Source organism: Hesperophylax consimilis, chromosome 15 (assembly GCF_061612785.1).
Source record: "Hesperophylax consimilis isolate HC1 chromosome 15, BYU_Hcon_1.0, whole genome shotgun sequence".
NCBI lineage: Eukaryota > Metazoa > Arthropoda > Insecta > Trichoptera > Limnephilidae > Hesperophylax > Hesperophylax consimilis.
In genome coordinates, this window is record NC_142850.1 from 26,853,984 (window position 1) to 26,875,177 (window position 21,194).

The 21,194-nt window shown below is 35.6% G+C and overlaps 1 protein-coding gene across 2 annotated transcripts in view; it reads left to right on the forward strand.

Moving 5' to 3' along the window:
• woc (zinc finger protein without children) overlaps positions 1–13,252 on the forward strand; it is a 38,612-nt gene extending 25,360 nt beyond the window's left edge. The window contains exons 11-19 of one of the 2 annotated variants that reach the window (XM_089640410.1): positions 4,605–4,793; positions 5,474–5,742; positions 6,695–6,905; positions 7,381–7,506; positions 7,611–7,732; positions 7,994–8,132; positions 8,224–8,323; positions 9,229–9,406; positions 10,682–13,252. In XM_089640410.1, coding sequence (XP_089496536.1) covers positions 4,605–4,793; positions 5,474–5,742; positions 6,695–6,905; positions 7,381–7,506; positions 7,611–7,732; positions 7,994–8,132; positions 8,224–8,323; positions 9,229–9,403 — 1,331 coding nt within the window. In that variant the 3' untranslated portion in view covers positions 9,404–9,406; positions 10,682–13,252. Of the gene's footprint in view, positions 1–4,591; positions 4,794–5,473; positions 5,743–6,694; positions 6,906–7,380; positions 7,507–7,610; positions 7,733–7,993; positions 8,133–8,223; positions 8,324–9,228; positions 9,407–10,681 lie in introns of both variants that reach the window. The other variant, XM_089640409.1, reaches the window with a different exon arrangement.
• The last annotated feature ends 7,942 nt before the right edge of the window (positions 13,253–21,194 follow it).

The following is a 21,194-nucleotide window of genomic DNA, read 5'->3' on the forward strand; positions in this document are numbered from 1 at the left end:
AAAATGAACAAAACTCCTTTTACATCCAATCCTAGGAAACACTCCCTTGCAAATAGATGAGTGGAATCATGGAACAAATTTCCGCAACATGTCATCCATGCTACAACAGGGTGGCCACAGACCTGGAAAACCGGGAATTATCAGGGATTTTTACCGAACCGGGAATTATCAGTGAAATGTCAGGGAATTTTAAAATATTCTTAAAATATCAGGGAATTCCAAAAATAAAACGAAATTCGTTATTTACGATTTGTGAAGTCCCAAAGTTGTGTTTTATTACTTTTACTTGCGGCGGGTGTAACAAAAGATATGCCGACAAAGACAAACTAGATAAGTAGGTATTTTTTTATTATTATTTTCGTAAATAGCCCTTGCAACACAATCATGTCGTAAACCACCCGCCTTGGTTTTTACCCTATACTATGTAGGTGCGAAATCTGTAAAGAAAAAGCTAGCAAAGTTACAACAAAGTGTCAAAAGGGTCGGACACCCAGTATGGTCGTAATAAAATTTAAAGATCATCATTATCATATTTTAGCTGTAAATTCGTATTAATACCAATTATTTCTTTATTTTCGCAGCCGATTACCGTAGCGGCGGGCCCTTTAAATTCAGATATTCGCAATAAATTCGTAAAAATGCTATATTTTTACGCGTAAATCGAGATTTCGCTGCCGATTTCGGTCGCGGCCTACCCTTTAAATTGAGATATTCGTAAAAATACGATATATTTCCGCGTAAATCGAGATTTCGCGGTAATTTTCCGTCGCAGCTGGCCCATTATTTCAAATATCTGAATTTAAATTCGTAAAAATACGATATATTTCCGCGTTAAACGAGAATTCGCGGCCGTATTCCGTCGCAGCCGGCTCTTAAAATTCAGATTCGAAAAAAATTCGCAAAAATACGATATATTTCCGTGTAAATCGAGAATGCGCGGCCGATTTCCGTCGTGGCCGACCCTTTAAATTAAGATATTATTGATGTAAATTCGTAAAAATATGAAATATTTCCGCGTAAATCGAATTTCATCAGCAGTTTTTCGTCGCGGCCGGCCTTTTAAGTTCAGATATTTGAAGTAAATTCGTAAAAATATGTCATATTTCGGCGTGAATCGAAATTTTTCGGCCGATTTCCGTCGCGCCGTATTTTTTAACTCGAATATTCGAATTAAAGTTAGTAAAAATACGATATATTTCCGCGTAAATTGAAATTTCGCGTCCGATTTCCGTTCCGGCGGGCCCTTTAAAATTCAGATATTCGAAATAAATTCGTAAAAATAAGATATATTTACGCGTAAATCGAGATTTCGCGGCCGATTTCCGTCGCAGCGGGCCATTTAAATTCAAATATTCGAAATAAATTCGTAAATATACTATACATTTACGCGTAAATCGAAATTTCGCGGCCGAGTTTCGTCGCGGCCGACCCTTTAAATACAGATATTTAGTGTAAACTCGTAAAACTACGACATATATCCGCATAAAACGTATTTTCTCGGCCCTTCAAACTCGGATACTTATTCGAAATAAATTTGAAAAAATACAACATTCCAGTGTAAATCGATTCAGATTTACAAAATAATAATACTAATTAGGACGATGTATAACCACGTAAAAATACATTTTTCGGCGTTTTACCGCCACGGCTGACTTTTAGATTCAGATTTACGAAATATTATGATTTATTTTCGCAAAAATCAATTTTTTTCGAATTTCACGAACAAATTTTCGTGCGCGGACAATAATAAATTACGAATTAACGAATTTCTAATTAAAAAAATTTCTGTATGAAAAAATTTTTCTGCGAAAATTTTTTTGGCGAAAATTTCGAATTACGCGTTTTTTCGAATTATCGGGGTTCTACTGTACTTACTTTTGTTTATTTGTCTATTTTTGTCTGGTCTTTTCATTTGTACACAAATTGTCTTCAGGCGAAATATCATAAATTTGTAATAAGTGTATTTTGTTTTGAATAGATCATTGTGGTGCAAGGAAATAATAAATGCTTTAGATGACGGAATTCCCTTTATTTATGTATCTGTTCTAATTTTCTGGCGTAGATGAAAATCGTGTTTCAAAAATAAAATTTTGAAAGATATGTCCTTATACCAAATAAAACATATCAGGGAAAAATATAGAAACTGCCCTGGAAAACCTGGAATTATCAGGGAATTTTGAAATCCGTTTTTTGTGGCCACCCTGTACAAATATAAATCAATTTCATGCTCCATTGCATTCATATTTGAAGAGAAGAAAGGATTACCTTATTTTTTAATTTAAAACAACTCAATTTACTGTAGATATATGATTTGAGATTTTCATGGCCAAAAGTATTATAGTGATTTATTTTTGGGGTATTATGCCATGTTGCGCTACCTCCTTCTTTACCAACGTTTCAGACAGCATTACGGTGTCCATCAGACAGTGTTCATCGTCACACATCTGCCCTGATGATGTAATGTTATCTGAAACTTTGGCTAAAAAAGGAGGTATCGCAACACTGCATAATACCCCAAAAATAAATCACTACAATTTAAATTTTTCAAAGAAAATTTCTTCTCAAAGCTTATCACTTTGTGATGTCATTATTTATTATATTAAGAACACAAATAACACTACAATTTACTGCAACTTATTGTGAAATCACATATGAGCGCATCAGCATAATACTTTCTGCTCATTAAATAATAATAATAATTCTACATGTAGGCATGATGGCGCAGGTGTGCATTACATGTTTATCAATTCGAGACCATCGCAAATAATTATATTGACATATTTTTTGCTATTATCGTGCTTGTAAATTATTATAATTTCTTTAACATTTAAATTTGTTTAAAACCATGTTTCTGAACCCAAAATTAGCATCGTAGAAGTTGTACCAAACCATTTTGCACCCATCACTTTGTCAATTTTGCTGATCATACTATGTCAACTGAAGACCAGAAAATTGTTTATGGGTTTACCTGCACAACAGTTGAAGATCCATTCTGTGGTGTGGATTCATATGAATCATAGAAATGTAAGTTGTCTTTGACATGTAAACGTGGTCGCCGTTCGATGGTATTATGAAAATAAGCTTCGAAGCTTTATGGTGTCCATTGAAGTGTTTATTTATATTTGTAAACGTACTGGTTGTTCTTCAAACAAATATTAAATTTCATTCCATTGTTTAAAGTCATAAAATAGATTGCGGATAAAGAACCGAGTGTCAGAAGTCTAGAGTGTTTTTGTCGTATAGAATAAGAAATAATTTGATAATCTTAAATTATCTGACGGAAACGTAAACATTGTTTGCATTGCGAAAAGCGCTTAGTGCTTATGTGAATTTGCGACCACTGACACCTACTTTAAAAAGGCTTGGTAAAAAATCCTTTTGTTTTCAAATTATTATTGTCTTTATACACTGTAATACAATATTATTGTACTCTCTATTTTTGTAACAGGAGATAAACGACTGTGGTTTAAAATTAAACTTAGCTACCGTGTAACTATAATTTGGCCTAAACCACACCTAAAAATACATTCTTGCAGTTTCCAATGCAGTCTCTGTTGTCTATAACAAGGGGCATGCAAATTTGTAAAGCTAGTGATAATACCCACGCTCGTTCATGCTCAATGGTTTTACGCTCATTCGAACATGTCTTAACGTGTGTACCGTCTCGCTTGATGCCTTTTGTTCAATGACCGTAATTCTCACTCGATGTTTGACAGAAATTTACGATTTGACTGAGGGTCTTGGTGATATATCTACGGCGTCTTGTGCAGAGCTTCTCGAGCTTGTGAACGCAACGACGAGCATAGTTCCAAGTTAATATGTTTGATCGAGTCAAACCGTCGAGCATGAATATACGTGTATAGCTTATTACACAGTACTGCATCAAAATATAACTAAATGCCGTCAATGCCCAATTCTTATGAGTAGTTGTATAATTGACCATGTATATGACTATGTATCGATTTAGCTGTCTTGGTGCCAAATAAATAAAAAGGTGTTTAACATTTTACACTTTTTTAACGATATTATGCGTTATTTCTAATGGCTTTTTTGGTTATGTACCTTCCCACTGGACGTCTTTTTGAATATTTCTATCCAATACGATTCTGCCGGTGGCAAGTAAGATACAGCTGTTGACTGTTGTCGTTACAACAGTCCCAATAGTTAGAACTCCCTAAAATTTGGATTCCCTATTACACATTATTATTTGATGAGCGCTCATATCCAATTTCACAATAAGGTCTAAAATAACTGAGTTGATTCAATTTAAAAAATAAGGTATCCTTTCTTCTCTCCAAATAGGAATCCAATGGAATCTTAAATTGATTTATATTTGTAGCATCGGTGACACGTTGTGGAAGTTTGTTCCATACACCCACTAATAATGCTAACGGAGATTTACATTTGTGTTGGTGGTGAGGATTTTGGTGAAGATTAGGATCATTATTTATCATTTATGTCGATGCCCAAGTACTAAACGCTAACATATGCCATTTATTATTAGACAAACGGTATGAAGTATCATATTTCCATCTAAATAAAATAGCAGTTTGCTATTATATGTGTACCACTATACTAACTTGTTGATACCGATGCCCGTTCAGCTCTGGCCTCGCCAGCCTCTGGCGGCTTCAGCCCCGACCCCATGGACACTGGCAACCCGGCCTTTGGCGAAGACGTGCTGCAGATGGCGCTGAAGATGGCCACGGAGTACGAAGAGCCCGCCGTGGACCTGGAGTCTGCCATGACGGCCAGCACCATCACGCCCAGCTCACATCCCAACATGCCCACCAGTGAGTCCAAAAAAACCCTTCGTTATGTGTTATTTTCAGGATAAATGAGATGGATTGTTGCATCTGAACGAAATGGTATAAGCCAGTTTTGATAAATATAATGTATGATAGATACATACAGGTGTTCCCGACTGACTTTAGCCAGTGATGTGATTCCTAAGCTTATTTGGAGTAATAAAAGTAGTTAGTATTTTGACAATGTGCTCATTCAATGCCTGCAAAAACATTTTTAACCTACCCATTCTCAAGAGGGGGACCCTAAATTGTATATCGATGACCCCAAGCAATTTGTTATGTAGTACAGGGTGGGGCAAAAGTAATCACCCTATTGGAAAACGCTATAACTTTTGCAAATGGCACCAAATGTCAGTTCGGTTTTGACATTTGTGAAGTAAACAAACGCAGAATACAAATCGACACGACATGAATCGGTTTACTCCCCAAGAACGCGGAATAACGAGCAGCACCAAAGTTTATAATTAAAAAAAAAAATACAGCAAATAGGGTTTTTCAAATTTACATTAGGGTTTTTTTTTTAAATTTAGTTATTTAATACACAATAGTAAGTAATGAAAACTACAATTTGAAAAAAATTGGTTTGGACTCTCCATCTAGGAACATTTTGAAAATACTTAATTATTTAAGTAACGTGTTAATTAATATTAACTTATTTCCTGCAGTGCTGCACCCGTCCTCATTAGACGACAACTCCCCTCTGCACCACCACCAGCTCATAATGGAGCAGCAGCGAGCGGCGGCGGCTGCAGCTGCAGGGCGCAAGCGTGGCTCGCGGGGCGGGGCCCTGCCGCCCCCCTCCCCCACCCCAGCACCCCCGCTCACGCGCGCCAAGAGGGCCCGCAGGCACGAGCCCGCACCCCCGCCCCAGCCCGTGCACACCGAACCTCCGAGGGAACCGCAGGAGAAACCGGACGCCAATATGTGCTTGAAGGTGTGCTTTTTTCTTTTTTGAATAATTAACATCTCTTCTTTCCGACAAGAAACAGTAAATAAATAAAAGATATTTTCGTTAAAGACAACACGTAGACAATACCATACATACATACTTAATAAATTGATATTTTTATTTTCATCTTTAACTGACTAGTAGAGGTAATATCCAAAGCCAAAATAAACATACAAGGTGGACACTGCAATTGCAGTGCTTCATACCGTCTGTGGGCACGATTCTTCAACACTGCAAATGCAGGAGTCCGGCCTCTAGAGGTTAAAAAGAAAGAGAAACATTAGCGGGTTATGAATAACCTGACAATGTTTTAAATATTCCTAACATCATTATAAGCGGAAGTTTTTTTGGTTGTTCGATGATGAAAGACTTAGCTAGCAGAAGAATTGAACCCTCGACACCTGAGTGGGAACCCGACGCATTTGTCAACTCTGCTGCTGATCGGTCTAATTAATAATGATAAGTTCTTTAATATTATAACAGAAAGTACCGTTTCGCAGTATGTACATAATGCGAAAACCTTGTATCAATTGAAAACAGTAACTCTGCATTCGGTGGCATCGTTAGTGTTGATTTTGTGGATACTATGTTCTTTCTTTAGTTCCCCGTATGACCGCTGCTATTGGACGCTTATGAACGCTTATTTATTGTCATTATTTTTTAAACCCACAACTTCTGGCACAGAGCCAAAGATCTTACCATTATGACAAGTAAAATTTTGTTTTTCTTTGAATTCACAAATCATTGACATTTTATTTTGAAGTAATCTGGGAATAATTAATGCTTTTACTAGTTGTCAATACTTCCATATTATTCTTTAAATTTGTTAGGTTAGGTCTCTGAATAATTCAGTTCTTAGTTGCTGTTGCAAATGACTTCTACTTCCGTATCATTATATAAAATTCCAATCATTTGACACTACATATCTCCATTCCAGTACACGTTCGGCGTGAACGCCTGGAAGCAGTGGGTGGTCACCAAGAACCAGGAGATGGAGAAGAGCTCGGTGCGGCGGAAACCTTTCAAGTCTGAGATCCTGCAGCTCACTGCCGATGAACTCAACTACTCCCTGTGCCTGTTTGTCAAGGAGGTGCGCAAACCCAACGGCAGCGAGTATGCGCCTGACACCATCTACTATCTGGTCTTAGGTCAGCTCCATACCTTTATATTTCTACCTAACCTAACCTGCCATTGGTCAAACCTGCAAAGTAATCTACTTCGTCACAGGTCAAACCCGCAAAGTAATTTACTTTGTCACAGGTCAAGCATGCAAACTAATCTATCCTGTCACAGTTAAAGCCTGCAAAGTAACCCTCCTTGTCACAGGTCAAGCCTGCAAAGTAATCTACCTTGTCACAGGGTAAACCCGCAAAGTAATCGACCTCGTCACAAGTCAAGGCTGCAAAGTAATCTACCTTGTCACAGGTCAAGCCTGCAAAGTAATATATCTTGTTACAGTTCAAGTCTGCATAGTAATCCTCCTTTTCTCAGGTCAAGCCTGCAAAGTAATCTATTTTGTCACAGGTAAAGGCTGCCCTTAGTCAAGAGGTTATAAATTAATTTGTATCACATGTTGTTTCTGTTATCAAAAGGTCATAATAAAATGTAATGTTTTCATTTCAGGAATACAACAATACCTGTTTGAGAATGGTCGGATAGACAACATTTTCACGGACAGCTACTATGAAAAATTCACCGAATGCCTCGATGAAGTTGCCAGAAAGTTCTCTGTTCTTTATAATGACTCACGTAAGTCCCTTTTCCTTATTTTATTATTAAACCTTTATTTCCATCGAATGAGTTACCTATTTAGATTGAAGCTTACTTACGTATGATATTCTTTTGTGTTGCAGAATATATTGTAACGAGAGTGGAGGAAGAACATCTGTGGGAAAGCAAACAGCTGGGAGCGCACTCACCACATGTCCTTCTGTCTACGCTCATGTTCTTCAATACTAAACACTTTAACCTGGTGGTAAGTTCATTTTCCACAACATTATGTCATCTTTGGAGATGAAGTATTGAAGGTCTTTTTAAAGAAAGGTTGGAGTGAACTTGGATGAACTAATCGCAGTATTCTGACCTGATGTTTATGTTCTAAAGGTCAAGAGTTCTTTCTTGGCTTCTTTTAAATGAATACTGTAGAAACCTTGTGGAAATTTTTTCTCCCAAAGAAAACATTGTTCTTTTGACATATCTATGGTTGTATTTAATATGTTTTGTTTGTTACTAATAGACGGCAGAGGAACATATGCAGCTGTCCTTCTCCCACATCATGAAGCACTGGAAAAGGAATCCCAACCAGCCGGGGGCTGCTAAAATCCCTGGCTCCAGGAATGTCCTGCTCAGGTTCTACCCGCCGCAGTCTGCCCTCGGTTAGTAGCATTGATGACAATATGTCAATACCTAAATAATTAACATTCATTTATGTTTATGAGAACTAACTGTGAAATCTTCATTTTTCAGAGGCCAATTCCCGAAAGAAGAAGGTTTATGAGCAGCAAGAAAATGAAGAAAATCCTCTCAGGTGTCCTGTGAAGTTGTACGAGTTTTACCTCTCCAAATGGTAAATGAATCACTGTTTATTACCCTAAATTGATGTCGATATTGTCTCTTGCTAATTTAAGTTTCAGGCGGCAAATCAGGAAAAATTTAATCTCTTCTTATAGATCATACGGTTTTGTTTATAGCCTTTTGTGGACCACATGTGATATACCCCTGAACAAATCATGATAATATCTATTCTTAAAATAATGTGGGTAGATTACAGTGCATCCCAATGGCAAAAGCTAAAAGTCGCTTACAATAATACTTATCGCCAACTATTCCGCCTACCGAGATACTGCAGCGCCACGGAAATGTTCCTGGAGAGACGAGAGCACCCATTCAAAGCACTTCTCCTCCTCCGCTTGGGAAGCTTATGGTGCAGACTACGCCAATCAAAGAAAACCATCATCACTGCCATGTTTGCCTGGTTGGAATCCCACTGATAACCCCCATAAATGTCTAACTATAACTACTTAAATTTTTTGTATTTAATATTTTTCTACGTATGTATTGTTAATTTGAATATTTTTAATAATATTTCAAAATATGGAATAATTGCATTGCCATACCCCTGCCTACATTTAAACATTCTGCAATAAACTATTATTAGTTGATTATGTTGTTTGTTTTGTGGTATTGTCAATTGAACCATGTTGCTCTTCCTCATTATTGATGTGATATTCCCTGATGATGGACACTGCAAGGCTGTCCGAAACGGTTAAAGAACAGTGCAACACTTCTCAAAACTCCATAGATAAAAAAAAAATAGCATAATAAATAGTTGACATATTTTAAATACATTTTAAACAAAATTTCGATTCGATGGTGGTGTTGCCCTAGGGTGATACGGAGAGTATATCAAAGATGCTGTATATTATGGGAAAAATATTAAATTATGCATTCTAATTGATGTATCGTTTGCAGTCCGGAGAGTGTAAAAACCCGCAACGACGTGTTCTACCTGATGCCGGAGCGCTCGTGTGTGCCCGATAGCCCGGTGTGGTACAGCACGCAGGCTCTGGGCAAGGAGCCGCTCTCAAAGATGCTGCACAGGGTTAAGATGGTCAAGGAGATCAACATTGCGCTTCTCACCAGCTAAGTGGTAAGTCAGGTTCAAACCGCCAATGTGCGAGCTATCCTTAACAACGTTACCAAACAAGCAATGGGGCGTACTTTGATTTGAGTCAGCGGTTAGTGTACTGTCAGGCACTTCTTCCACAGGAATAAACAAGCATCCTATTTTCGACGATTGATCTAAACTATATTGGCAGCTGTCATTATTCATCTGCGCGTGTGGAGTTTCATACACAGGCCCGCTCACATCATGGAGGCTTTAAACATGGTGTCACTTGTGTCCGACATTGTGTAACAATGCGTGTGATTAGATCAATGCTATAGGAACACTGATATGAAAATGACAGCTACCGTAACTGTTTGGTTTAGGGTGAGGTTTCAAAAGCATTCCAGTTTTGAATTTTTGAGAATTCGACAATGATTGGTTGCGACATGGGTCTCGTGATTTCACACGTACTGTGCTCGATTAGTTGTTTGCGACATGAGTATTGGAAACTTGCGTATCCCTGTGGAAGATGGGCCTAGAGTAGTACCTGTGGGCTCTGTACAGTATGTCCAGCTACTAAGTTGTACTAATATAAATCTGACTATTAAAAGCTGTATGTATAATGATTTGTTTCTACATGTCTGATATTGTCAATTGGGAACAGTCAATGTGTTCTTAGTTTATTTATTTAACAGTCTAAACATTATTCTACTCTATCAGCGCATAGTTCCATGTTTATGCGCTTGCTGTCAGTTCTGTCCAACTGCTGCATTGTTCACAACAATCGACGCATAAAATTATATTTATGGAAGTAATTTTATTGATATCTTATTGCAAAAGAATTTGTATACAAATCCCTACAAATAATGAACAGCCCACATTTTTTGTAAATAATTATTTTCATAACCATTGTCATCAATTTCTTACATTAGTGTTAGATCTTACCAAAAGTATTCTTCATCATTTTTCCTGGCTTTGCGATTGTGTAAGCACTTTGTAAACATTTTTTTAATTCTCGCAGCACTATTTAACCTCTGGAAAATCATTTATGCACCAGTGACAATAATTTTTTCTCGCCAAACCGTTCATGCCCTGCTGGCATTGGAATTTCGCCCATTTTTTTTTATATGCAATTTAAACCTGTATGCCGTGAGAAAGTGCATAAATTTTTTTAACAAAATCGCTTGCACTTGAAACACTTTTACAGTTCATTTTTGATTTTCCTCAAAAAGGGTCTGGTGTTCTAAAGGTTAGAGAAAGTGTGTACTGTTTCTTTTTCCGAATGGTTTTGTAATACTGTTTTGTTTGTTGTTTCAGAAAGCTGGAGTGTAGCCCAAACCCAAGCACAGCACAATAAGGCTCCCTAATATAGACTTGAATGACTTCTGTGGTGCAGTGTTATTAGAATAGGGAACATGTAAGAAAGGGTTGCCGAGAGTAATACTTCCCGTGGAACGAGGAAGTCTCGGGACGGAGTTATAACAGATTTACCACTTTAAAGGTGACATCTTCCACTTCCTCCTTCCACGGACATTACTCTCTGTTGAATAGTTAAAAGAGAAATGGGAAATTATAAATCATATTAGTTTGTAATGAACATAGTGTCATTTAAATCGAATAGTTCGGCAAATTAAAAGTGAAATATTTGTTAGGTTTAGTTTTGTAAGGAGAGTACTCTAAATAAAGTTTACGTTTAGTACTAAAGGGAGATGGAAGACGCGTAGACAGATCATTTTTCACTAGTTATTTTTTGCTTTTTTTAATGCAGCTTTTTAAAACTATTTTATTATTATGATTATTATCGGTTCATCCATTGCGCGAGGGCATGTCAAAAACTTTGCCAATTTATATGATAAACTTGGGTTGTTGCTGTCCAGTGAGATGTTTGATCAATCAGTCATCCGTACATCATTATTATCTCAAATATAAATGGTCATCATTGCTACAATTCCAAGATTGCGCCGCCCTTCTTGATCTCGTCCCATCAAAAAAACTGCACTTAGGCGCTAACTTGTTATGTATAAAGGTAGCACGATGTTCCAAAGACATTGCCTGACAACGATCAAATAAAATTGATGCAACTTTTTGTCTTGTCCCCGTGTACTTACGATGATCAGGTAATTTGTTAACTGCATCGGTGTTTGTAATTTGGATGGCAAGAGTATAATATCAGCGATGCATTGAACGTCAGGCGGGACTCTTGCAATCTTCCCGTTAATTTTTATTTACTTATGATTATGACAGATTTTATTACATGACTGTCAAACCACATGATATTTGACTGTTCTGTTATTCATGCCGGAAATATTTATTTCACTTGATTGTGGCATGTCTTCCTGGGACTTAAACTTCTGCCATCTATTTGCGCACAAATAAGTGCCCTATTATGCATTATGTATGTTCAATTATTGGAAATCTCTCACTTTTACTGGGCCGCCTGACTTTCAATTCCTGCAAATATTTGACAGAGATAATATTATTATTTGTGAAATCAATAATTATCATAAAATACAAATTGTTAATTGAATGGTATAAGAAATCTACAAGTACACATTATTATATACAGTAATCAATTTTTGTATTTGATTACAATTATGTTGTTTTCTTGTAATATTTAATAACAATAAAATATTTTACATTTAATATTATCTCTTTCTGCGTACCATGAATAACCACAATTATGTTTTGAACCAGATGACTTGCGAGAGTTAATTATTTTCTATCTACCGATTGAGGTACATAGAAAAAAGGCAGCAATGTCCAGAAAAAATAACAATAATTTTATAATCATGAATGAAAAATATGTGTAAAAATTCTCATGTTTTAAAAATAATTATGGACACTGCTATCTTTATTTCTATAAACCTCAGTATTATCCACGGATTATTGTAAAATAAATCATATATTTCACCCTACTTATGTTATATACTTACATGAATCACTATTGTGTGACTAATGTAATCAGAAAATCCTAACCAAAAGATGCTGGGCCATTTGATGGATTGATTTGTAAAACAGTCAGGTAATTGGCCTTTTGTGACGTGCTGCATATTTTATGGATTCTACAATTCTAGCCTAGACAACATATCAATACATATACATAGAGATGTTATTGACGCAAACCTAGCACCTTAATCATAATTCAGTGTTAATCCGACGTCTAGTACAATGGAATCATATTTTCATAATAATATGTGGTGCTAACCAAAAGCAATAATACTTTACTGAAATAATATTATGATATCAGTTTAAAATGCAAAAACACACTATTCATTAATTACGCTGTATAGTTTGCTTCTTGTTTTTTCACGCGTTTGTGAAATATTTTTTTCAAACACCCTGTGAATGTTTTTCGGCACTTTTGTAATTGAATGTTTATTTGATTGTCGAGTTAAATAGACAATTGGTATTTTTGTACGATTAATTCTTTACTTTGTAACCAAGATTTTATTAGATGCGTAAGGGACGGGGACTACTGTGAAATAATTGATCACAACTCTTTTGTTTTGTAAATTTTTCTATTTTTAACAAAATGTTACTAAACTGCCTATAGTATCTTTAACAACTTCATCGAAGTCTTTGTGAAAGCATACAATCCTTCTTTAACAACGTTGCTTGATGGCAACTAAATAAATAACGCTGTACGGATAAAAGATTTTAGGCAACGCCATTAATAATAATGTTAAGGTAAATTTTCTTCACCTTTGCATTCTCATCATAGAGAGATAAAAATTAATATATAATTTTTTACAACATATTATATTTTCCACGCATTGTCGCAATTGTGTTTCCATTAGACTAGATATTCATAATATTTTTAAGAGTAATGTAATGTAAAACCTATAAAATTTTATTTGTTCTTACAATAAATGATTTTGTATATATAAATGTATGTATTATTCATCCCTTCCCCACAAGCAAATCATGCTACATATCAACATATACCGCAATCTCAAATTGAAAATGTACTTGTTCAGCGATGGCTCGGTCCTCAGCCACGTTCGTTCAGACGGTTGGAGTATTTCCACTTTGTAATAAAATTCAAATACATACATGGAATATTTCTGAATGTATCCGAAAACTAAAAACTGTTTTTGAAAGGTGTTGAAATACGCTCTCATATTTTATTACTGGAAATAAACATATATAAATTTTTAATTTTCAAAAAAAAAACTTCTAACTAAAATTACACAGCAAAAAAATATACATAAAAACACACTTATTTTATTAACCTCTTAAGGACCATGCCCGAGTATACTCGGGCGGCCAGAATTCGGAGTTCATACTAAAGAAAAATTTTAATTATTTTTTCACACTATGCACCACAACATCAATATTCAGTCCCATTTTGGGCCCGAAATGGCTTTTATATGAGGATATTTATTTTGAGTAAATAAAATTCATTGATAAAAAAAACTATAAAAAAGGTGTTTTTTTTTCCATTTTTAATTTTTAAATGATTACTGAAGGGGTTAAACGAATGTATTACAAATGTTAACGTCACCTCACTTTTTCGTCAACTGAAGGGTTAATAGAAATAAATTAAATAAAAAAATTTAAGTAACAAAATTTGTTCCATGATAACTCAACACAGTGACAATTCAACACACTTTTAAAAAGTGATATAAAGTCATTAAAAACAATGCAAAAGAAAATATTTTTTAACCTAAGCTAACCTACTTAACCCAGTTAATAAAGTTTATGTTTCATCACTTTCCATGACTTTATATAACTTTTTAATGATGCAATGAATTATCACATTTCACTGTGTAACAAAATTACTGAAAATGAAAACACGGTGACCGGATAACTCATCAAAATTTCAATTCAACACACCTATAAAAAGCTTTATAAAGTTATGAAAAGTGATGAAACGAAAACTAGGTTATATATGTAACTATTTAACCTAGTTTTTTTTTCATCAAAAACTAGGAAAATGATGAAACAAAAACTAGGTTACATTATGTAACTATTCAACCTAGTTTTTGTTTCATCACTTTTAATGACTTTATATCACCTGTGTTGAATCGTCATTTTGAGGAGTTATCATGGAACCGTTTTCCCGCATTTGTTATTTATTTCTTCCAGTCCCGAATTAATCTATATATCGTCGCTGCGCTTGCAAAACCCGCTATGTAAAAAAATTTTACTTCCCAGGAGAAGGAAAAACTGATTTACGCAACTACGGCTTGTATTTTTTACAATACAAATAAACAGAAAATTAGATCCTTACATGATTAGTCATCGAACCATGGAAGTGTACAGTCGTGCTCTGTGTTTGACGAATTACCTATCTCCTGTTCAGACTTCTTACAGATAAGAAATTATTGTTACATTTTTGTTTTTGATTATTTGTTTGTTTTATTTAGTTTTCGATTAAATCAATCAAATAGACTGAATTTTTTATTTAATTATTTTTTTCGGTTAGTCAATTTAAAAAAATGGAGGAAGAGGAAAATCGTCCTCCTGACCCCGAGTCCATATTTAATATTACAGATGGCTATGAATCTGGTGCTAGTCATGTTTCTACAATACTCCCTTCTAGAAAACGAAGAACATCGCTCTGTCTTGATGTACCACTCAAAATTAAATCTCTTTCTCAATCCAATGAAACCTAAAACTCTCTTGGAAGGATACCATAATACCAGAAACTAAAAGTACTGAACTAACTTATTCTCTGTCCTCTACGACTCCATTCTTTGTTAATGTCCAAAGAACCGAACAAGGGAAATTCATTTTTAGTTCTAAAAATAGTAATCTTGGCATAGTTAATGGATCTATTACCCGAAAGCCGTTATAAATTATCCATAGAATTTAAATCCGCAAACTTGGCAAGTGAATATGTCAAAAAAATTTATGCACTTTCATACCATAAATTAAAATCTTTTATTCCAACCTTACAAGAATGGGCCGAATGAGAGGTATTCCAACCGATCTCTCAGACTCAGAAATTGTTGATGCTCTTAATGATTCTCGGCTTTATTAAAAGCACGTCGCTTAAATTACGAAGGTACATCTAATGGAAACACTACTATTATTATAGGTTTTGCTGATAAGATTGCCCCTCCTTCAGTTGCCAGATGCGAAGCAATGCCCTCTTTTATTTCATATCCATCTCATTCTAACTGGCTAGACTCTCCTTTCTCAGTTAGTGAATTAAAACGAGTAATTAATTCCCTCTCAAACTCTTCTCCGTGTCCTGATGGAATATTACACAGCTTCTTTATAGCATTCTCTGACATGTCGGTTCAATATTTCTTATCCTTAATTAATAACATGTTTGAAACAGGATTTATTCCGGATGTCTGGAAAGTTAAAAAAATCCTCTCGGTTTTAAAACCACGGAAAAATCCATCTGAAGTCTCATCCTATCGTCTTATTGCTCTTTCATTGTGTTTAATGAAAGTAGCGAAATATTTGATAAAGAACAGATTAGAATGGTTTGTTGACAATCACAGAATTATCTCTCCTAATCAATATGGCTTCCGGAAAAAGAAATCAACAATGGATTACTAAAGATTTAAGTGTGTTTACAACACATATCTGTATTTCTCAATAACATTATTTGGCTAATTTATATAGCGCCGTTTTTGTGAAAAATCACCTCAAGGGTGCAGTAATCCCCTAACTCTTGCACATTGGCTACATTTCTAGATCTTTCGTCAGCTTACGACGATGTATTAATTGATGTTTTGAAATAAAAATCCCTGTAAAATTAGTTCAATTTATTATCAACTTGCTAACAGCAGATCCATTATTATCTACTCTTCCTCAAAAATATTGAAGCGCAAACTATGGAAAGGGTTACCCCAAGGGTCTGTAATCAGTATCATTATTATTTAATATTTATATAAGTGATTTACATATTGTAATCCCTGCGTGCCGCGAAGGAAGTATATTTGGCCTTGCATAATATTAAAGTTTGGTTGTTGACAAATGGAATTAGTTTAGCTACCTCTAAAACCAAGGTAGTGGCTTTTACATGCAAAAGAAAACTGCCCCACTTTACCGTCTCTTTTGATACTGGATTATGGCACATTTCTTTTCGACCCACTTCCTAAATATCTGGATAAAAAACTTAAAATAATCCAATCAAAAGCGCTCAGAATGATATTGGAGCAATAAAATCTTCTCCAATTAATTATCACCAAGTAGAATGTGTAGATTCTCCCTTATTTTTGATATATCTTCAAAGCGTTATCTTTGTCGCGTCACTCTTTGGAAGAGAGTCTCGATCGTTTGTTAAGTAATTTGAAAACCAGAAGGAAGGTAATAGTTGAGATCGATTCCCTCTCCTACTAAAAAGCTTTCTTTCTTTCAGATCTCTGTCTTCTTCCCTCCAAAATCTACAATACGATCCAATCCTTCCTATTTACAGTACCCCGTTAGATGCTATCAATTTTATCCCCAACATAATAACTTCTGACTTCCGGACAAACACTTTAACTACCCCTAATAACTTTCGAAATGTTGAGGAACATTTTGAAACATTATCTCTTCAAAGTTTCCTGAATTTTCCCTTATATACAACACAGATGGTTCCAAAGAATGTGGCGCATCGGTATATAGGTATTCCTGAATTCAATGTAAATCGATCTTATAAATTGCCTAAATAAATTATCATAAATACTGCAGATTGTTTTGCAAGCTTTAATTCAAATCTAGCTCCTCAATATTGGTTGAGCCTTACTGTGCACTGACTCTCTAAGTGCAGTATTGAAAATTTCCTCTAATATTGTTCATTGTCTAGGACAGTGTTCCGCAAACTTTTTATGTACACGGTACACCTAACTAATCAAGAAATTTTAACGGTACACCAAAGAAAAAAAAACAAGGTAAATTTTGGATAGGATTGGCTAGGCTTATTACGAATAACGGCGAACTTTGAGGTTAAACTACGAAAGCTTCATGTCATCACAATTTAAAAAAACATCCCAGGTTTTGAATGGTTTGTTTGGCAAAGCAGGGTTTGTCTAGCCGGGTTTGTGTAATTATGATTGATATTTATCACATAACAGTGACAGAATGACCGCGAACTGTCACCGAATCGGTTCAAGAAGTGAATTTTAATTTTACGCAATTGATAATTGAAATGCATCTTTTTCCGCCGCCACCAAGCCAAAAAGTTTCCTTTTATGGTAATTACGGCATATCTAAAGTTTTTTTCTAAAAATTATTCGTAATAAGCGTGGCCACTCCGAACCAAAATTTACCAAAAGCAATATTTTATTGATATTTATTATTAAAATCAATATAACATGAAAAGATGTTTAATGCGAAATGTGAGCCTGTTTAACTGAACACAGACAATCAAACTCTGTTTCAGAAAATTTTAATTTTAGTGTCTGATCAGTTTTAAGCTCCATGAACTCTTCCTACTCGTTTATTGGTAAATTTCCAAGGGAAATGTTTTCCGAAAATGGATTTCTTACCCAGTCCATAGGTTGCAGGTCACACTTAAGAAAATATGAGTTCATTTTTTCTGCTAACAGCTCCAAGTGTTTCACTATCAAAGCCTGCACTTTTTTTCTGAATCGGCAGCCATGACATTTGGAAACATTTCGTTACTACCATTGGTAGTGTGGCTGATCCATAGCACCAACTTAGCGCGAAAGCTTTCAATCTTGTCCGAAGACGTTAAAATGTTACAATTTCTTCCTTGAATTTTTTTGTTCAGGTCATTTAATTGAGCGAATATGTCCGCCAGATATGCAATTTTTGTTACCCATTCTTCTTTTTTAAATTTTATGTTGAAATCTTTTAAAATCTTTTTTAATGTTATGTTGTCACGCGCATGCACCCCGATAGCTCGTGCGCAATCACGTGATAATGTATAGCATATAGCACCCCACTTATGTAGTGTAGCACACGTGATAATGTAGCGTAGCGGCGTAGCACATGGCCACCTCGCAGCGATCGAGTCCCACCCACGCCACCTCCGGCCGCCGCGCCGCACAAAAAAGTAAAGACCGATTTACAGAGCACTTTGTGAGAAGTGACGCGGGACTCGCGGCACACTTACAAATGGCCACGGCACACCAGTGTGCCGCGGAGCACACTTTGCGGAACACTGCTCTAGGAGACTATGTTATTTGTAATATTAAAAATATCCTCAATTTTTTAAACAAATCTAAGTTTGAGACAATATTGGTTTTGGTGCCTGGCCATCTAGGAAACTTGGAACTGAATCTTTCTATGCTGGATTAAAAAATCATATTGCAAGTAAACCGTGGTTCCACGTAAAAAAAATTGAAAAGATTTATTTCCTGTATCCTGAGAATGAGAATTGGCCCTTTCTCTATTGCAGCTCATTTGTTTAAAATTCGGGTACTCGAGTGTTCAATCTGCTAGTGTGGTGTGGAGGATGAGACTCTTGACTATGACTTCTTCGTATTTGCTGTCAGTCAACAACTCTCGCGTATATTCAATTCTATATAAGTTCAACATGAATTTATTTATTAATTAATTAACGGACTTAATACGGATCCAATATGTTACAAAGCGACACGAGATTTGGGACAATGTACAATGCAAGAGTAAAGGATGGTATATAAAAGCAGAGACAAACAGGGAAAACATAAGAAAATAGAAGTTTCAAGTCAAGTCAAGACCTTGCTAAAAATAAAGTGATGCAAAATATCCTCAATTGCATAGTGAGCGACAAAAAACAATCTGACTTATACCAAAAAAATCAAGGTCTCGACGTGAGTTGACCATTCTACATATTCTGGACAATGGTGAATTATAAGCATAATTAGTCGAGTGTTGATTGAGGAAGAACAGTTCTTTATTTCTGAGCCTACGAGAAGGTATGTTGAATGAGACGAATTCTAGTAATATAGGTGAGTCAATAAAATTGTTGATAATTTTAAAGAAACAAATGAGATCAGATTTTTTCGAGGGTTCTAAAGGAGAAAGGTTTAGAATTGGTTCAATTTCATAATACAAGTAATTGCCTCTTACTAATCCTAGCCTCCTAGCAATCCCTTTTAGGAACCGATGTTGAACCAACTCAATATGACGAATATGGATAGCATAAAAAGGACTTAAATATATGTTATGTCCTGTCCCCTTATAGATAATCCACAAAAGTTTAACCATTGGCACAAAGCACTCTTTTTAAGGTGGATTGCCTTATTATAAAATATTGTACGGATATTGTATAAATGATATTTTACAATTTGATATTTGACAATTTAGTAGTAATATATATATATATTTTTAATAATTCACACAGTGACAATTTTATTTATGTCTTTAAATCCGCTGTGTATTAGAGGCAGCACATAACAGATTTTGATTAACATATATTTTAGACAAAACAGATTTTGTAATAATTGTTATAAATAATAATTATTATTTCATTGCATAATTTTTTATGTCAATACTGCACAAGAGTCAGTCCAACTGTTCCCAACCGTCTGGAACCAGTTAGACTACAGCATCCCCCCATTGGGGTATGTTGTGAGGCTGAAAGTAGTGGGGGAGTACCTGGCTATTCAGATCTGGTCACCAAACACGGCTAAAGCCATTTCAAGAAATGTTTTAATTCTGAATGGTGGTCTCTTACCGGGCGATGCTGAGTGTATCTTCGATTCTAGAATGTGCTGCAAGTATACCTCCGGGACCTGACCGACGAAGATTTTTTAAGGATGGCTCTCACTGGTATTCCCAACGTTGAAGACATTGAAGAAACTATTGCAGGCTGTAAACTAAGTCACCTGGCTGGTGCTCGCACAGGTAACGCTTGTCACCGTATCTACGCAGTACCCGCTACCGTACGTAAATTTCTAGTCGAGCAAGAGAAAGTATTTATAAGCTGGACTATTTGCCGCGTCCGAGATTTTATTGGCCTTACTGTCTGCACCAAATGCCACATGATTGGTCACTCATACAAGTATTGCAGAGATACCAAACCCACATGTGGACATTGTGCTCAACAGAATCATACTGGTGAGTCCTGCCCAAATTCCACCATCAAACCAGTTTGCGCGACATGCACCAGATTTGGTAAGCCTGCTGATCACTCAACTGGAGATAGGGACAACTGCCCGGCCTACATCGCTGCACTCAAGAACGACCTTGCAACTATAGATTATGGAGTGTAACATACATGAGCATAAGTGCCTCACCATCGAGAATTATAATCCCGTGACGAACTGTCTACGAATAATGTATATGAACGCGAGAAGCATCCGTAATAAGTTTGATGAGATCGAAGAAAAAGTAAGAAGTTCGCGGTACATTGTACACGTGCTCGTCATTACGGAAACGTGGCTTAAGATTAGAGAGGAAAAGTTTTACTCCCTGAATGGTTACAAAAGTGTTTTTGCTTCTCGCCCCAACGAAGGAGGAGGCGGCGTAGCAATATATGTGATTGATACTATGAAGTGTGCAATTATTGAAAATTTCTCAAATGAAAATTCCTTTTTAGGTATAACGCTTAGTAGCAGTGATAGGAAACCAGTTGACATCTATGCTATCTATCGAAAACCCAACACAAATATGCAGGATTTTTTAATACATCTAGAAAAAATACTGAACGAAAGTAGACAAGATACATTAATATTCGGAGACTTTAACATTGACATATCCATATCCACACACTCTTCATTAAATTTTTGCAACATCTTACAATCTTACAATTTTTCAATACATAACAAAACATTTCCCACGAGAGTCACTGATACAAGCTGCACCTTAATAGATCACATCTTATCAAATAGGCAAAACATTCAGACTACTATATCGAATATTGATGATCCACTTAGTGACCATAATATAATTATTGTTGATTATAAGAACAACTTAAAAAAATGTTTTAATAATA